The 17459-nt window shown below is 34.8% G+C and overlaps 1 protein-coding gene across 1 annotated transcript in view; it reads right to left on the reverse strand.

Moving 5' to 3' along the window:
• Window positions 1-17459, reverse strand: part of LOC118203606 (endothelin-converting enzyme 1-like) — a 48608-nt gene that overhangs the window by 18359 nt on the left and 12790 nt on the right. Inside the window, exons 5-6 of the mRNA XM_085812299.1 lie at window positions 12054-12137; window positions 3174-3382 (exon numbers count right to left, since the gene is read on the reverse strand). Of these exons, the coding sequence (XP_085668425.1) occupies window positions 3174-3382; window positions 12054-12137 (293 nt within the window). The remainder of the gene's footprint in view (window positions 1-3173; window positions 3383-12053; window positions 12138-17459) is intronic.

The raw sequence follows: 17459 nt of genomic DNA on the forward strand, positions 1-17459 counted from the left end.
CAACCAATCGATGGAAAATGGTTCTGGTCGATACGGAAACATACAGGGTATCTTGCACATGCTGCAAAATCGCAGTACAAGTGACTTGCGGTACTGCCACAGCTTGTCGGCGGATGCGTTGATCCACGCGTGCTGACGTCACTCTGGCTGCACCTGCTCCCCTCCTTCCCACATTTCCTTTTCCAACCATGTTCGCCATAGCCGATGCACCGTGCTCGCATGCATGTGGGTATCAGCTGCGATTTGATGTAAGGACCAACCCGCACTTCTCAGTCCGATCACCATATCCTGAGCATTTCACATCATTCACACCGTATCCCTCGTATTTTATGTTTCATTTTTTCCTTTGTTGAAATGAGCGTGGCCTGTCATGACCATAAGACCAACTTGTTTGGTTAGGCGGGTCGGGCTACGCCCGCTACTGATAGTGATACTGATACCATACCCCTCGTAAAATCGTCTGTCTGCTGGAAGTGCCTTCGTTGACGGCGGGCTGGCATTCTCTCCTATTGCACGCATCCTCCGAAACAAGAACCAACTTTCTTCGATAATTCATCTGGCAGAAATAACGACACGAATATTGCCCATTCTGCACTCTCCTTTCCTTATATCTTACTTCACGTGCGTCGGAGAGCTGCACATTTGACATCATTCGCATAACTCAGTGACGTGCGCCTACTCTAAATTTTGCATAAGTTTCTGACTACTCCTTCTTGGTTTTGCATTTTCAATGTCGAGCAGTGTATATACCTACTCTGTTACTCGGGTCGATGAGCTCAGTTTTTATTCTTGTGTGCTGGTAAATTGTGCATTTTTTGCTTTAAAAGTGATTGAATTAAGTTGCTCTTATGTTTCGGTTAAGGTTTTGATGCCTTTTGCCGATAGTTGTAATAATATCAACAATTTAAAAGTTGTTTAAGTGCAACTAAACCTAATGGAACTCCGTTTGTTTATATTTGAAAGCTCCTAGTAGAATAGTGAATTAAATCAGTCTCTGTACTTTCAGTGTCTTTTTGCCGAGTGAAACCAAAAGTAAACTTTCAGTTTTGTGCATCGAAAAACTGCTTCTTGTAAGCTGGTCGAAGGCCGAATTACTTGCTTTTTGCTTAGAAACTGGAATTTTAAATTGTAAAAATTGTTTTTTTAGCTGTTTTAACTGTACTTGGTGTTTTATGTTTTTCTGTATTTTAGAATTTTTAATGAAGATGTTCTGAGATTTATATATTTTTGCTTTGCCGCGAAGTGGGAACTGAAATGAATGAGAAATATATCTGCTCTATGTTTAAAGACTGGACCTTGGCAATCTTTCAAATGCGTGTGACATTATACATAGTATTGTATAAATCATTGTTTCTGCTTTAAAGAATGTATCTTGACAATATTTTGAATTCCTTTATATATATATCTCTGCAAGATTTAAGAAAATACGATGGCTGCGCTAAGGAACGATTGGCGACCTCACAATTAACTATTATAAATTTGGCTTTTTCTCCCATCCTAAGTTCACCTGTTCTCCCAAATTCGAGATTTGTTCACGTTATATAGTAACCTAAAATTAACCAATAGCAGTTTAGTTGTACTTATGCACCTACTTAGTATAAATACTCTTCGCCAGCAACTAAACCATTCCTTTTCGTAACTTCTACCCTGCTAACATCTCCACGCTGCTTTGCTTTCCTGTCTAAGATGCTTCAGGAAAAAAGATCAGAAAGAAATATTGACAGAACGATATTTTTCCCTTTTTACGCTTTCTCCAAAACTGAACAATCGATTTTTTAAATTCAATGCTCCTCTTAAAATTCCGAAACATTCGTTTGTGAAATTTTCAACCATTCTGTCTATTCAGTGAGTAAACCATTTTGAATATGTGCTTCAACAATAATCAAGTGCTTACTTATTAGGGACTTGCTAAGGTCAGTCTAATAAAATTCCAAATATTTGGGATTCAAGGATCCCATGAAATTATAATTTTATTTTGTACTTTAATCATTTATTAATTTTATTAACCAATTATTTTATGTTAATTATCTTTGTTGTCTTCGGTTTTCCTACCAGAATGCTAATTTCTAGTTCGCGCGAATTCAAATAAGTTAGAGGGATAATATTCAAAGGAAGATGTTAGATTGTAGAGTTCGAGCGTGTTCGGCCTGCTGAAAGCCACGTTACTGGGTGAATACTTTGATAGCAAATTATCTGCAGCTTTGTATTATTCTAGCCATCAGGCATCTAGGTCTGAGCTAATGCCTGTGTAGTCTTTGGGCTAACTTACTTGGTTAAATTAAATTCTTTACGTTTGATTTAAGCCATAAATGTTGGCTTTTTTGTAAGATAAAGCCCTGTCTTCTTTTAATCTGTTGATTTTAATAAAAAGTTCTTTTGCACTCTTTTCAAGTCACCGTTACAATTTCCAAGACAAAGCGATAATTCGCTTACGTGTTTCAGAGTTCTCATCTAGTTTATGTTACTAAAGTGGGTGAGACTCTATAATGCAAACACTCCTATTCTGAGAAAAGATAATTTTAAGAAAGTTTTTAAAATATATGAATATCCTTGACGCGGAAAATTACTTTTTTGGAAATACTTTTTCGTGTTTTTTATAAAACCTATTCTGCCTCATAAAAACTAGGTAACGTTAACAATAAAGGTATAAAATATAAGTTTATTATTTTAAATTCTTAATTTTGCCATTCTCAAAGCATTTAAAGAGTTTTAAACAAAATTCAAATTTATATAGAATTAAAAAACTTGAGTTTAACTTTCAGATTTCTTCCAACTTTATAAATAGATTGCAGAGCCCTGCGGTCAATTGGAAAGCTGTTTGGAATGCACCGGTCGAAGATTTCAAATGACATCCTTTCTACTTCCTAGCAAAGAAGCTTCCACTATCCTTTTAGAACAAGCTAGCTGCAACAAACTGATGTAATTTGGAGAAACTGCACCTGCTACTGCATATCTTAGGGGGGACGAAAAAAACACCACAATCTCGGTCGTTTCGGGTGGTTGTGATCGTTTGAATGAATGGCCATCTCGGGCGTTTGGGCATTCACAGAGTTAAAATATTCATTAGAAACAGGCGTCTTTAACCAGTTTACTCTTTTTCTACTAAAGAGGTAAATTTAAATGGAAATCTGGACATATATATGAAATGCACTATTGTTAGCCTGTACACTTACCTCTAAGATTTGAAACGAATTGTTTCTAGGATCCTCAACAACAGATAACGTCGGGAAATTATATTGCGCATCTACACCAGGTAGTCGATTACGAACATCAATCCAGTCAAAGAAATTGGAATTCCAGTTTTCGCCTTCAATTACTGGCCAACCACCGATATCCTCTAGAATTTCCATTAGCGGTTTTATGCTTGCTTCCTTAATGCTCTCTATCAGCGAAAAAAAAATGTAAATGCCGCTTTTGCGATATAATTTTAATTTTAAACATTAAACAAAAATTTCATTAAATAAAAATATATCTAGAAACTCCTTGCCCCCCCTTTTATTTTTTATTGAATAGGTTGTAAATAATCCATAATTGGCCCTTTGAATGGGCCGTAAATAATTTTTCTACAATTTGTTTTTAAAAAACAGTACTCATTTCTCACGATGTGTTAATCTGTTTCACTTAAGACCTGCCTTCCGACTTTAAACTGAAATTTTTAATTTGCACCCTAGAGCAGCTGAAACTCCGTGATTGCTAAAAATTTATGATTGTTCTTTGGGTTTTAATTAGTGATATTTTAATAATGGTCGCTGCATTATGATCATATAAATTTCGCATGAACGAAAAAGCAAAATGGAAAACCTGTCACCATTTTACTTAACGATCCTAAATGATGGAAGTAGCTAAACTCGCATTTATTTACAAAATATCTAAAGTGAACGTAAATATGATTTGAAAGTTTAAGTTATCAGGTTAGAGCAAAATACACGAGGGTTATTTGCCTAAACGGAGGGAAAACATTCTGAGAGAAACTGGTTGGTGTTCAGGTTAACCTTCGTTCACACGGTGGTTTCAGAGTGAAGTTATAAGTGGTGTAAGCTGATCTTCGTCGCTAGCCAACCACACCAAGTCAGAAAAACCTGTTTAAGGATTTTGCTTAAATGTTCTAACGTTTCAACTTGATGCCACCTGGTATAAAAGCTGACCAATCACAGCGAAGCAAACTTTGGTCGATGATTTCGCTAAATCAGCTAAACGTTTACGCATGCACAAATTTCCCTTCCCTGATTGGCTATTTCTTAAACCTGTTAAACAGTTGCGAACGGACTAAATGACTTTTTTTATGTTTTAAACCACAAAGCTTTATTACGATAAAAACTGAACGAAGCTTTACATACTGAGTAAAGCACGAAAACCACCCATGCTGATAAATCGCTTTCTTAAGTTTAGATTTCCATCAAACTACCTGCATTAAGTGGCCGGCCACTTGTGGAGAGAAAATTTCTCATTCTACTTAATTGATATGATTTATAAATCATTATCGCACGTTTGTACATTATTCTTGTTATTATTATTATATGTAAGATATATAAATTATTGTTACATATTTATACATTACTATTATTATTGTTATTAGTATTACATGTAAGGTATATAAATTATTACTGCATCTTTATACTTTATTACTACATGAAAGATATATAAATTTCCATATAATGTACTAACATAGGAGTGCTATATACTACTATAATTGGTATATTTAAAAAGTGAAAAATATATAACGTAATTTTATAAAAATACAAAATATTATCAATTAGGATATATCAGGAATCAAAACATTTTTATTTATCAATCAGCTTAAAAAATAGAAAAGTAATATTCCTAAGCACTGCAGCGATTGCTTTTACATAGCTTAGTTTGTTAATTAATATCAACAGACATTAAAATTGAAAGATAAATATTTTCCTTTTTACCGCATAACAACAGACTCAAATGAAACTGAAACAACTTAAAATCGTTTCGAGACTAATAGTCCTTTTTGGGTCATTGGAAATTTACTATGTCCTTCATTTGAAACTACACATTCCTTCTTTACTCTTGCCCCTCTTCTGACAACAGATAAGTCTTAGAAATACAACATTTGCTAAAGAAAATTTTACGTTTGTTTTAAAATTATGATGTCAGCAGTAAAAGAAAGTACTCTATTATCTAATCGCCTAATGATTGCTGCACCCTCCCTATGCACATAATTCAGTCACATTGTTATCATGTTCTTCTCCGCATCATAAACATTTAAATTATTGCAAACACCCATCCGCATCAAGTCCATAAATATGTAAAGAGTAAAAATGTGGAAGAAAATTATTAAAAAATTAGTAACTGAATTGGCAGTAGCCCCCTTTAATTTGAAATCTCAATTTCAATACTTTTCATAGAATCTGCATTGATGTCATTCGTTCCCTGCAGCGTAAACCCTTGACCAATCACTGTGCAGGATTCAAACAAAGCATTCTGAGTTTATTTATAGGCTCTTTTGCTTAACATGCATCATTTCCAGGCCTGTTGTAGCCTAGTTAACCTTTTTGGGGCGCAGTTAGCACTCCTAGTGTCGTACCAATCAAGGAAAAAATGTGTTTCTAAAGAAATACTTTGGTTCCGAAATAAAAATGGATGTTTCATCTTCATGTTGGCTACAGTTGATTTTAACTACGACATTATACATTGGACATCATCACAATTCCACTCACGACTGCTAAATTAACTGATGTCTTCTGTGCTAAATTATCTCACAGTACCATCCAAAAATATCACACACAGACACACATGCGCATATAAAACATATATATATGCATTAAAAAACTTACTCAAGAGCTTTAAAATATATAGATAGTTTTTCCCCATCCAAACTATAATAAATACACTGACATTATTACTAAAGATTTCATTAATTACAGTAATCTCAAATTTTGATTTGCAAAATTTATATTGATTTTGCAAAATTCCTAAGTAAAAAATATTTCCCGTTCTACAATACTGACTCTAATATTTGTTTCAAATATAGAACAAGGTTAAATTTTCTAATTACCAAACATAACAATTTTACTGAAGTTATGATCATATAAATTTCCCTCCTTGACTTCGTCAAAACAATCCTTAGGAAAATACATTGACCACCAACATAGCGAATTATTGCAGGTGACCTTAATGTTATTTAAAAAATACCCTAACGAAATCATGAAATTTGGCACCAAATACAGGATTAGTTGCAATCACAGTAAATACTATTGTCTTACCAGACTATTGGGAGTGCATTCCGACAAATGAATATATATATGTGTGTGTGTATGTGTATGTATTCATATGCCCACTCCCTTACTCGTCTTAAACGTTCTTACGCTATCTTTATTTTCGGACTTGTTGATCGTAATCATATACTTTCAATTACAGAAATGTTTTAAATTATGAAAATATTCATATTTTAACAATGTCAAATTTAATAAAAATTATTTTCGTCAAATAACGAAATCTTACTTAATTTTCATATAATATCCCTGTTCCGAAATTTATTTGAGAAAGTTTTATATTCGTTATGAAAAAAAAATAAAAGTATAGAGACTTTGACTCCTGCACGAGAAAAATTGATATTTGTTTACAAAATTTGCAGGTTTTGATGTAATTTTTAGCTTGCCTAGAGAAATCGGTTAATTAAGTTGTAGGCTTTTTATTGTTTTAATTAACGAGTTATTATGATTTAGACCTAATAAGCAACAAAGTGAAAACGCGGAATATAATAAAAATTATTTAATGCACATGCGTGAAACTGATCCAAGAGGTCGGTGTGGCATTACTAGACCATACAGCAAACAAAGCAAATACATAGAAAAGCACATGTATTACGACCATCACTTCGCGAAAGATCAAATAGTTCGGAAGAATATGCAATGAAAACATGACGCTAATAACTGGTATGATAACCTTTAGCTTAAATGCATAATATTTGACAATGGCGAGACAAGTTGGCAATAGTGTTGGTGGTTGCTTCTTGTGGCAGCAGCACCTACTCCTGTAGTAATGCATTTCGAAACTAATGGAGAGTGCCTGGCGGCACTCTGCGACCTGCTATGTGTCGTCCTAACAGCGCCGGATCTTTGATTTTTCTGATGTGGGCAAAAGCTAAAACTCTCCCCTCACCCATCATCCTTTAAGTTTCTCTAATAAGTTTTAATTTGTTTAATAAATACAGAAATAGGTAGGGTTTGAGGTAAAAACCTAAGCTCCATTTTATACTAAATTCCTTAGGTGTCTTTTTTTTTTTTTTTGTTATAAAGGAAAAAATATGTACCAAAGTTACATAATAAGAAAATCGTCCTCTCCTAGGAGAACTGCCTTTCTGGTGCGCTTACTTTCGGATTCAATCGTAATCCTAACTCTAATCCTGAAGTGCTTCTAACCCTCCAGTCCTTGAAACCATTCGTTTTTCCGCTCTAGGGGTAAGGGGCATCTCCTAAGCTTCTCACTATTCCGTGTTATTGCATACTGGTTAAATTACATTAGGTTAGATTAGATGAATATGGCAAAGACAGGAGGGCTATCTGCTTAGAGGAGAGGTGCTTTCGTGGAGGAACTTTTTAAAAGAAACTAGCTCGTATTCACGTTACACATGAGGAACTCCACGAAAGCAAACCATACAGCCAGTCCGTTCGCCTGGGTTTGAATCCAGGCAAGGTTGAACTACCAGCATTCAGCGGTCTCAATGACTCGCCCACTGCTGAGGACATTTGTCTGATTATTTACTATGTGTTTCGCCATTAGGCACTTCATGGAAAAGGAGGAATGCCCCGTGGAAAAAAAATTGTAAGGGAAACTAGCTCTTATATATGTTACACACGGAGAAAATCACGGAAATGCTCATATAGCCAGCAAATTCACATATACTTGAACCTAGGTCCGAACTACTAGCGCTCAGCCACTAATGGGGCCATTGCATACAAAATATGGGCTATTGTGGAAAGGAAAAATTCTAAAACGATTATACAGAAACAGATTATACATATTCTGTATAATCGTTTTAGAATTTTTCCTTTCCACAATAGCCCATATTTTGTATGCAATGGCCTCATTAGTGGCTATCACTGAGAGTATTCGTGCTTCCTGTCTTGTTTTTCATACTTCTTTTTTCATAAGGAATTTTAAGTTCTTACCTGCCTTAACGCTATTAAAATCTCACGAAATTAGTAACGAAAATTATAAGTTTACTCTGTAAGCCTTTTGTTCTGCAAATAAGTGCATGGAATCGTCATAATTTGACCTGCGGTTTGATTTTCTGTTGCCAGAATCGCGAGACTTTATAAACGCTCCTGGCTCACCAATGATCGTAGATATTTTTAATATCTTTTAATTTGCTGAAACTTTGATCTGAACAGATTGAAGTGTTCGTAATTCGTCTTCAAACAGTTCATCAGATTACGTTTTGTGCTGTGGAATTTTTTCTTAGTTAGAATAGACGCAGCTGCAAATTTTTCGGCCATTGTTTTAAACTCTTCTATCCAATATTCCATAGGATTTTTCTCTCATTTTTTATAATTCCTCAGTTTTGGCCAGTTCTTTCGTTAACTATACAGAACGCGGAAGAGGAATTCCTTTTGAATTTCTATATTTACTTGATTGGATTCTGGAAAAATATTAGTTCACATTTTCAGATTGATAGTAAATTCAAATTTTTTCACAGCATGTACCAGATGTCCTACCTCGTGCTTTGATTCCGCATCAAGAGAAATATCTTTAATTTATTTTAAATATTTTGATATTTTCAGTAATTTCATTAGAAGGACTGCTTCCTTTCCAGCCACATATTTTGAATACCATCTTGTCTGGCTGCTTCCTTTTAAGTTGTATTTTGTACATTTTTTCATAATATACCATCGAGTAGTGCATCTGACAAAAAAGCGAAGTATTTTCCGAGTAATTCCAAACAGATTAACTGTTTCCGGGCACGAAGAAGTTGAATGCACACCAAATTAATAAGAATAATAGGAATTAATAAGAATAACTTAATAAGAATAACTGAGAATTGACGTAATTACACTGAAGAGTCCTAAATAAATGGTCGGCGTCTTGCAAATAATAGCAAGAAGCGATCGATTGTAGCTTTGGCAAGCCTCCGGCCTTCAGACCTACGTCTTCTACAAGGGTTTTGATCCCATTGGTAACGATTCCTCAGCCTGTTGATGACACTACGATGACACTACATTCAGCTCTCTCGCAACAGCTGATTGTGTTGCACCATCTTGCAACCTTCCGACAGCCCTCCAACGCATTTTATGATGCAAACAGTGTCTTCGGCTCATGCTCTCAGCTTTGGCTACCTCGGATTACGGGGAACTATCGCTGCTTGCAAACTGACACATATGTCCTGCATATCCCTTTTTAAGGCGATGTTGGGGGACTACGGGACTGCATTTTATGCTAATTTTGGTTGTCTATTTGCATTCTGCCATCAAATGTAAATACATCATGTTGCTCTACATCAAATGTAAATTGTATGTCTTAATTCCCTTTCTTACATTCGTACCTCTTCTTTTAAAGTTTGTCGCTTATTTTTTTAACCACGAGTGTATTTGCCAACGATATTTTTTAATATCTAAGCCGAGTAGTTTGTGATGTAGAAGTGCAAAGGGACACCCAATGTTTCTTATGAGTAAATGTGTATAGTCCAGTTGCACTTCCATTATTTATTAAAATATAGGACATATGAGTTACGTAATATACAATTAAGAACATATGAGTAAAGACTAATTCAGAAGTCAAACAACAAAAATCAGCGTTATATTTACAAAATTTTCACAGGACTAGTTTCGATGGTTTTACCGAACCACCATCTTCAGCTGCAAAACCGCAAATGAACAAGATAGGAAATAATGATTAGATAAGATAAGAAAGCCTGGACAAGAATAAGCAAGTGGCGCCATCTGTTGGTGAAACCAGAACTAAAACATAATTTCTTTAAAGGCCAAAGGCAAATTTGGATTGGAATTAGGATCGTTAACTAGAACAGAAAAATTTTTATGAATGTGAAATGCCTCTAGAAAATCCAGTTCTCCAATGGAAGATGTTTTTTGAATAATTTTGGCAGCAGAAAAACTGAAAGTGTGGTTTTCGGACCAACAATGTTGAGCAACAGAAGACTTCTGTGTTTCCTTTTTTCTAACATATGCCTCATGTTCCTTGACGCGAAATTTTAAGGCTCTCTTAGTTTGGCCAATGTAAATTAAACCACACTGGCAAGGAATCCTATAAATACCCCAGGAATTCATATCCGGAATGGGGTCCTTGAGTATGGAACTCGGAATTTTATTGATGGGAGAATAAACAACCCGAAAGTTAAATTTCTGCAAAATATGTGCAACTTTATAGCTAATTGATGGAAAGAAGGGAATGACAACAGAATTTTTATAATCTCCTAAAACAAGAGTGTGCGTTTTAGTGTGTTGAGATGAGAATTTTTTAACTGCTTGATTAATAATGTTGGGTGGAAAGACCCTGTCAATAGCTATTGCTTTTAAATAATTTAGTTCTTCATCAAGGGCTAGTTTGGAGGAGCAAACTTGAAGAGCACGGAAAACATAGGAATAAAATGAAGCTAACTTTTGTTTAGTCGGATGACATGATTTAAAGTGTGGTGGAAGGCAAACCGATGAAGGTTTACGGTAAACCGTAGTACTGAAGTTGGATGTGTTACGTGTGACCAGAATGTCGAGAAACGGAAGACTTAGACAGTTTTCAGATACTTGTGTATTAAGCTGATATAGTCCTCTGCATGTTTCTTCAGCAATGCGAATTGATACCGCTCTGCAATGTCTATAGAGTTCAGAAAATGTTATTATTATACGTATTAATCTATCGTCCATTCATCGACTATTATAATAGCGCTCTGTATAATGTAATACGATGTACTACTATTGTGGTAATTCAACATAGTAACATCACTTTTTGATATAAATATCTTTATATTGTATATTAAGCATTGTTATCGTAAGGATCCGCATTACACCTGTTTTCCTCCATCTGCCCCTGTTGCAATATTCTTTTTCTGGACAATTGCGGGATTCGGACGATACCCGAATAGTCAGTGAAAGCCGCCCGGGTGTCCGGACCCTGCTCTCACCTGACACCTGTCGTTAACATTTAGACTTAACGATATTCGTCTCTACCTAATTAAAGTTTGGTTATAATTTATGATAGCTATTGCTTTTGAAAAATTAGATTAATTTGAGCAAATAAGTTTAAATTAAGTGCAGCAAAAAATATTCATAATTTAATAGGCCGCACAAGCCATGTGTTGTCTCCATCAGATTTTTTTAATTTCGTTGAAATACCGGGTGATCAAAAAGTCAGTATAAATCTGAAAACTTAATAAATCACGGAATAATGTAGATAGAGAGGTAAAAATTGACACACATACTTAGAATGACATGGGGTTTTATTAGAACCAAAAAATGTTCAAAAAATTTTACGATTTTTATGCAGGATGGCGCTCCACCCCATATTGCTAGACGCGTGAAAGATCTCTTGCGTACGTCGTTTGGTGATGATCGTGTGCTCAGCCGCCACTTTCGTCATGCTTGGCTTCCCAAGTTCCCAGACCTCAGTCCGTGCGATTATTAGCTTTGAGGTTACCTGAAGTCGCAAGTGTATCGTGATCGACCGACATCTCTAGGGATGCCGAAAGACAACATCCTACGCCAATGCCTCACGATAACTCCGGACATGCTTTACAGTGCTGTTCACAACATTATTCCTCGACTACAGCTATTACTGAGGAATGATGGTTAACATATTGAACATTTCCTGTAAAGAACATCATCTTTGCTTTGTCTTAGTTTATTATGCTAATTATTGCTTTTCTGATCAGATTATTGCTTTTCTAATAAAACCCCATGTCATTCTAAGTATGTGTGTCAATTTTTACCTCTCTATCTGCATTATTCCGTGATTTATTAAGTTTTCAAATTTATACTGACTTTTTGATCACCCGGTAGTTCGTAGCTTTCCGTAAGGTCTCGGAGAAAATGTTTCCATCTTATTTCAAGTACAACAAATTCACGAGAACTTACTTTCATTTATACAGGATTCGTAAAATGTTTTCATCTGACGAATGAAATCACGTTGGTCTCCGTCTAGCTTCCTTTCTACCATAACTGGAAATAAAAACAAATAACACTTATGCAACTGTAACTGCATTTAGTGGCATTTTCTGTACCGGAGCCCTTTAAATGCTCGATAAAAATTGATAAATGTATTAAATAAGATGTGTTTGAATAACCGTTTTAAAAATCACACTGTAAAATGGAGGAACAAGAAAATAAGTATAGTCACTTTTTTACACCTGTTAAAATTATACAGTAATAAGGTCGGGACTATAAAAATTTACCAAAATTCAGGTACATTTAAAATATGTTTTACACTTAACTTCCAGCATGAATGACTCAAAGCACACTTTTTATGGCTACAATGCAGCTTCATATTTAGATGACTCTACGCAAAAAATGTTTGTCTGATATTTTCTTGTTAAATAAACTTAAGTATAGAAGTATAACGAAGAAACAAAGTATAACGAAGTAATATTAAAGTATAACGAAGTATTGAAATTATAACGAATTGTAATATTCTATTGTAAGTATAACGAAGAAACAAAATTACGTTGATTTTCATAAAAGCTATCTTTATAGTTGAATCTGCATAAATATGATATTATTGAGTGCAAACGGGTTCGTAATAGATTGAATGCACAAGTTCGATAAAAGGTTAACAAAGTTTATTCTTATCAAATGAAATATAACAGAACGCTGTAATTTTCCTCAGAGATATTCGTGCATATAATCACAATATCTCGCAATAATAATCACTAACACTTCATACTACTAAAGACGTTAAACAGAACGCAATGTTCAACGCATCTAAAGAGAAAGCTAATCCGATTTCATTCTGAAATTGCAATAACAATAACAGCTAACTAAACCAACTGAGCTGAGATGTTCTTTTTATAGCTTTAAATCGGTCGTGAGAAATTTCTAGTAAAATTTCTGCTTCTGGAGATTTCCGGAAAGCAAAAGAATAGAATTACAGTTACAGCTAACACATTAGACGATTACATTTATTAGACTTAAATATAAATTAAAGAGATACGCATTTATTTAAAGTTAAATGCACGTGTTCCTGTATTCTTACTTTTCCGGTATACATTTCTCTTAAAATTTGTCTCGAGCTGCATTGCAGGGAGAAATACAACAATTTTAATTATAATTTCTACTAAAATTAGCTATAAGAATACAAAATTCGTAACAATATATTTACTGCTTATAAGAGGACTTCATGAAAATGGTAGAAGGCCCGCAAGACTTAAATAAGTTTCTTAATAAGTCCAGTTTTCAACATAATAGCTATATTTTAATATATTGTGAAGGTGCATTATCACGGTAATAAAATTCAGTGTTGAGATCTCAAAGACCTGTCAACATTCCGACTTTAGTGTTTATAATGTTCTGTATTAGTTTGTCTAGATGTAATGCGAGGAACCTTGTGAACTTATAAGGTATTTCTCCCACTTTCTTAGCGTGCCTTCGTGGTGTAGTGGTTCTGCACGCTGAGCCGGTATTCCAGAGGTCCGTGGTTCGATTCCCGGCGAAGGCGGTTGCTAATTTTTTATCTCTCTTCCTTCCAAAAAATCCTAATGTCTCTAGTGGCAGAACGAACTAAACAGTGGCGCCCGAACTAAAAGGATGTTGAATGAGGATTCTCCACACCCAGGATTTGGCGGTTGGGGCCCCTAAATACCCCAGTCGCTCTTTAAAAAGGGAAGTATATAAGGCATTTCTCTCGCTTTCTTAGCGTGCCTTCGTGGTTTAGTGGTTCTGCAAGCTGGGCCGGTATCCAGAGGTCCGTGGTTCGATTCCCGGCGAAGGCGATTGCTCATTTTTCATCTTACCTGCTTCCAAAAAATTTATAATGTCTCTACAAACTAAGTAGCGAATTATTGTTGATTTCACGTAGTTGCTATAGAGACTTTAAGGATAAAAATACCCTTTTATTCAATCAAAGAAATAATAACAGACAGTCCCTTCTCGGGCTTACAGGAAAGCCTCCACTCGGGCTTTTAAATCAAGAAAAGAAAATAAGAAACTAAACCTAACACTAAACTAAACAAACTTCCCCAAAGCTAGACACAAATACTTAAAGTAGTTGGCCCTTAAATTAACATAGCTGGCGATTCTCAACAGGCACATACAATAGGTCGAACGTAGTGGAATCAAGAACAAATTAGCCAGACGGCAAACACGCGCCACTAAAGGACTCCTAAACACTCTCTCTTGAAGTAGGTTGAACTTCCCTTTAAAACTGCTTCTAACTCACGTTCATTCAACGCCATTCTAAAAAACGTGGAAAACAAGAATTGACAGGAAAGAGTCCCAAAATTATAAATAACTGTTATAAAATTTAGATACACTTACAGCTTATTTAATTTATATTATGGTCGTAGTTAAATTAGACCTTTCGAAAGCACTATCTAGCTGTAATCTGGAAGAGAATAAACCCTGAAATTCATTCATATGCTAAGAAAAGGAGGAAGAAATGTATTGTATACGAAAACAAGATTACTTAAAAGAATTCCGCTACATGCGTTTAGTAGTAAAATTAAAAAGACGAATTTTTTATGTAAATAAAGCAGAAATATTTTAAACATTTATTATAACATTTTAAGGAAATGAGATAAAACATCACTTCGATCTCTGCAAACAAACGGAACAGGATCTGTTTTGCAAACGTCCATTCATTACAGTGTACCATACGTTATCAATCAAGGAAACAACACTTCAGAAAGACATAAAAAATCTGATTAATTTGGCCTTCATTTCGAATCTGCCTGATTTTCTGGTGATGGACACATTGCACACACACACACACACACACACACAAAAAAAAAAAAAAAAAAAAAAAAAGGGAACTCTTCTACAGGTACATCTCTTGTTCTACTGGACGATTGACGAAATTTAGCTAGCGTTTTCCAAGCCTCGAAAGCGCGCCTTTTTTAAATTTTAACACGGGTATTTTGACATAAAATAGGACTTTCTCTGAAGTAACATTCCAATTTTTTTCCATATTTCGATTCTACGACTATTCGTCGCATAAAAATGAAAGGTCACATTAACAGCAATTTCATAAAGAAGAAAGGTCCGACAATATAAATGTTTATTGTAACTACACCATATTGCTATTTGAGACGAACGCAGAACTATTTCCTAATAAGCGCAATGATTTTTTTCACTTAAATGCGACAAATAATACTGTGATATATATAAATGTTTCCGTTGTGTAGAATATTCCGCGATCGTGACACATCAGTTTCCATTCTGACTGGAAAAAATTATTGCGAACTTGAGTTGCCGGTATTTGTTGATAATAGATAGTTTTTGCGAGCGATTAGTCTCATACTATAAAAGGTTGCCTCAATTTTCCTCATTGCTTTCCATAACATATCTATCATACGCGATGTGTAACTGACAGGACACTGCAAGTACTGGTTCAAATCACATCACAATGCGCCATTCACTCTCAAAAACAGGCGACGAATGTATCTTACACAACTTGCGTTTTAAAAGGGTTTACCTTCCTCTTCTAAGCTGAGTCGACTAAAATGACAATAATTATCAGTGATAGGATGCATACATTAATCCTTTTACATACTTGATTATAAGTTACTGAGTGACTGAGATTGATGAAACTGGTAGTTCAGCCTCAGCGAAATGGCTCGTTGTATATCTGTTTCATGATTTTCTACATGAAAAAAATCATTGCGATTTTGCTTGACTAATTAAACCCTCAAATTATTGTTCCCTCTAGTCGAATCAATAACAATTAACAAATTTTATACAACCATATGTGAGTTACCTTTCGTCCAGCTGTGCAAATAGTACAACATTCTGTTTTGTGTAAAACTTACATACTGGGTGAAGAAATATTTCATTTATAATGTTTGCAACAGATCATAATTAAAAAAAAAAAAAAAAAACTTGTGATTATGTATTGTTTGTTTCGTTTATTTAATATGTCACTTTTTTCTATATTTAATCATAGTAGCCTCCTAGCGAATACATTTTCGATTTTTGTCCTTTTCATTTTTTTTTTTTTTTTCTTAATTTTTGTCCCCGCAGAATGCTCTTTCGCATACATTGAATCATGTTCAGATGTATAATCAAATTAAAGATAAATTATGAGAGATTGTCGCATTCCGATTGCTGTTTTTGAAACCTTGAACAACATAAGAGTGTAGCAGATCGCTATTGTAACTCGCTTTTGCTGCTGCTGAGTTGTACCACTATGATTGTACAAATACGAATTGTTAGACTAGAATGATATAACTGGTGTGAATATTCATGTATGGCAGGGATGACGAACATTTCTCCATTAGTGTGCCAGCTTAATTGCGGTTTAATATTTTAAGGTGCCCAAAGTGCGACATCATCAAAATCATTAAATCATCTTATAATCTCTGTTTCGATTTCAATAACCAGAAATGATATCAATAATATTTTGACATCAATAATCCTTTAAAGAACCAGCAGTTTCAAACTCCCGAACTTTTTGTCACACTGACGCAGAGCATCGAATCAGTATAAAAATGTTTAATTTTCAAAATTATTCTCTGTCTCTTTGGCACAGTATGAGAACTGCTGCTCTAAGGTTTTATGCGATATTCTTTTTTAAATTCAGCTTTTGCATGGTATTACAGAAGCTCTGTCTGAATCAATAAAGGAGATGATAGTGTTCATAGGTGCTCTGATTCGCAAAAGTAATTCGAAGCGTCAAGTTTGTTGCTTATTACTTTCATATTCAAATATAAGATAACAAAACCGAAACCGAGTTTGTGATTTTTCGTTTTAACTCATCCCAGTCACGTTTTTCTTCAAGAAAATATCAGCCTTCCCTAAGATCACTTCTCTGTCCTTGAAAATGTCGTAATGGCACCCATGCTCGTGCTCGTCTCTGAATCCACCTTTGATGGCCGCTAGTCTTTGAGACGGTTTCTTTTAATATTGTTTTCAGTGAATAAAAGTAATTTAATGTGTACCTGTGGCGTTCCACCAAAATATAGTGGCACGCGATATTTTGGCGGCACCTAGTGGTACGTATGTCATGGTTGTGCCGTCCTTGATTGGCACGCGACAGATATTTTGGTGGTGTCTAGTGGCATTGCATGCCATAGTGTTTCCATCCCTGACAGGGTCTAGGACTTTTCGCCGTCGCCATTTTATCATGGCCGTTTCGCCCTCAAAAAATTATATATTGTTTACAAATATGATATATAAATATAGTATTCATAGATAGTTAGAAAATTATATCAGTATTAAAGAGAACTGGGACTAAACTTCTGATATAACTGAAGTTATATTACGATTTTAAAATTATGCAGGTACAATATTTACATGATTCGTTAAAATTTCTTCAACTTTTAATCAGGTACT

Source organism: Stegodyphus dumicola, chromosome 3 (assembly GCF_044657685.1).
Source record: "Stegodyphus dumicola isolate Sdum_Otavi_A_Nest chromosome 3, ASM4465768v1".
Taxonomy (NCBI): domain Eukaryota; kingdom Metazoa; phylum Arthropoda; class Arachnida; order Araneae; family Eresidae; genus Stegodyphus; species Stegodyphus dumicola.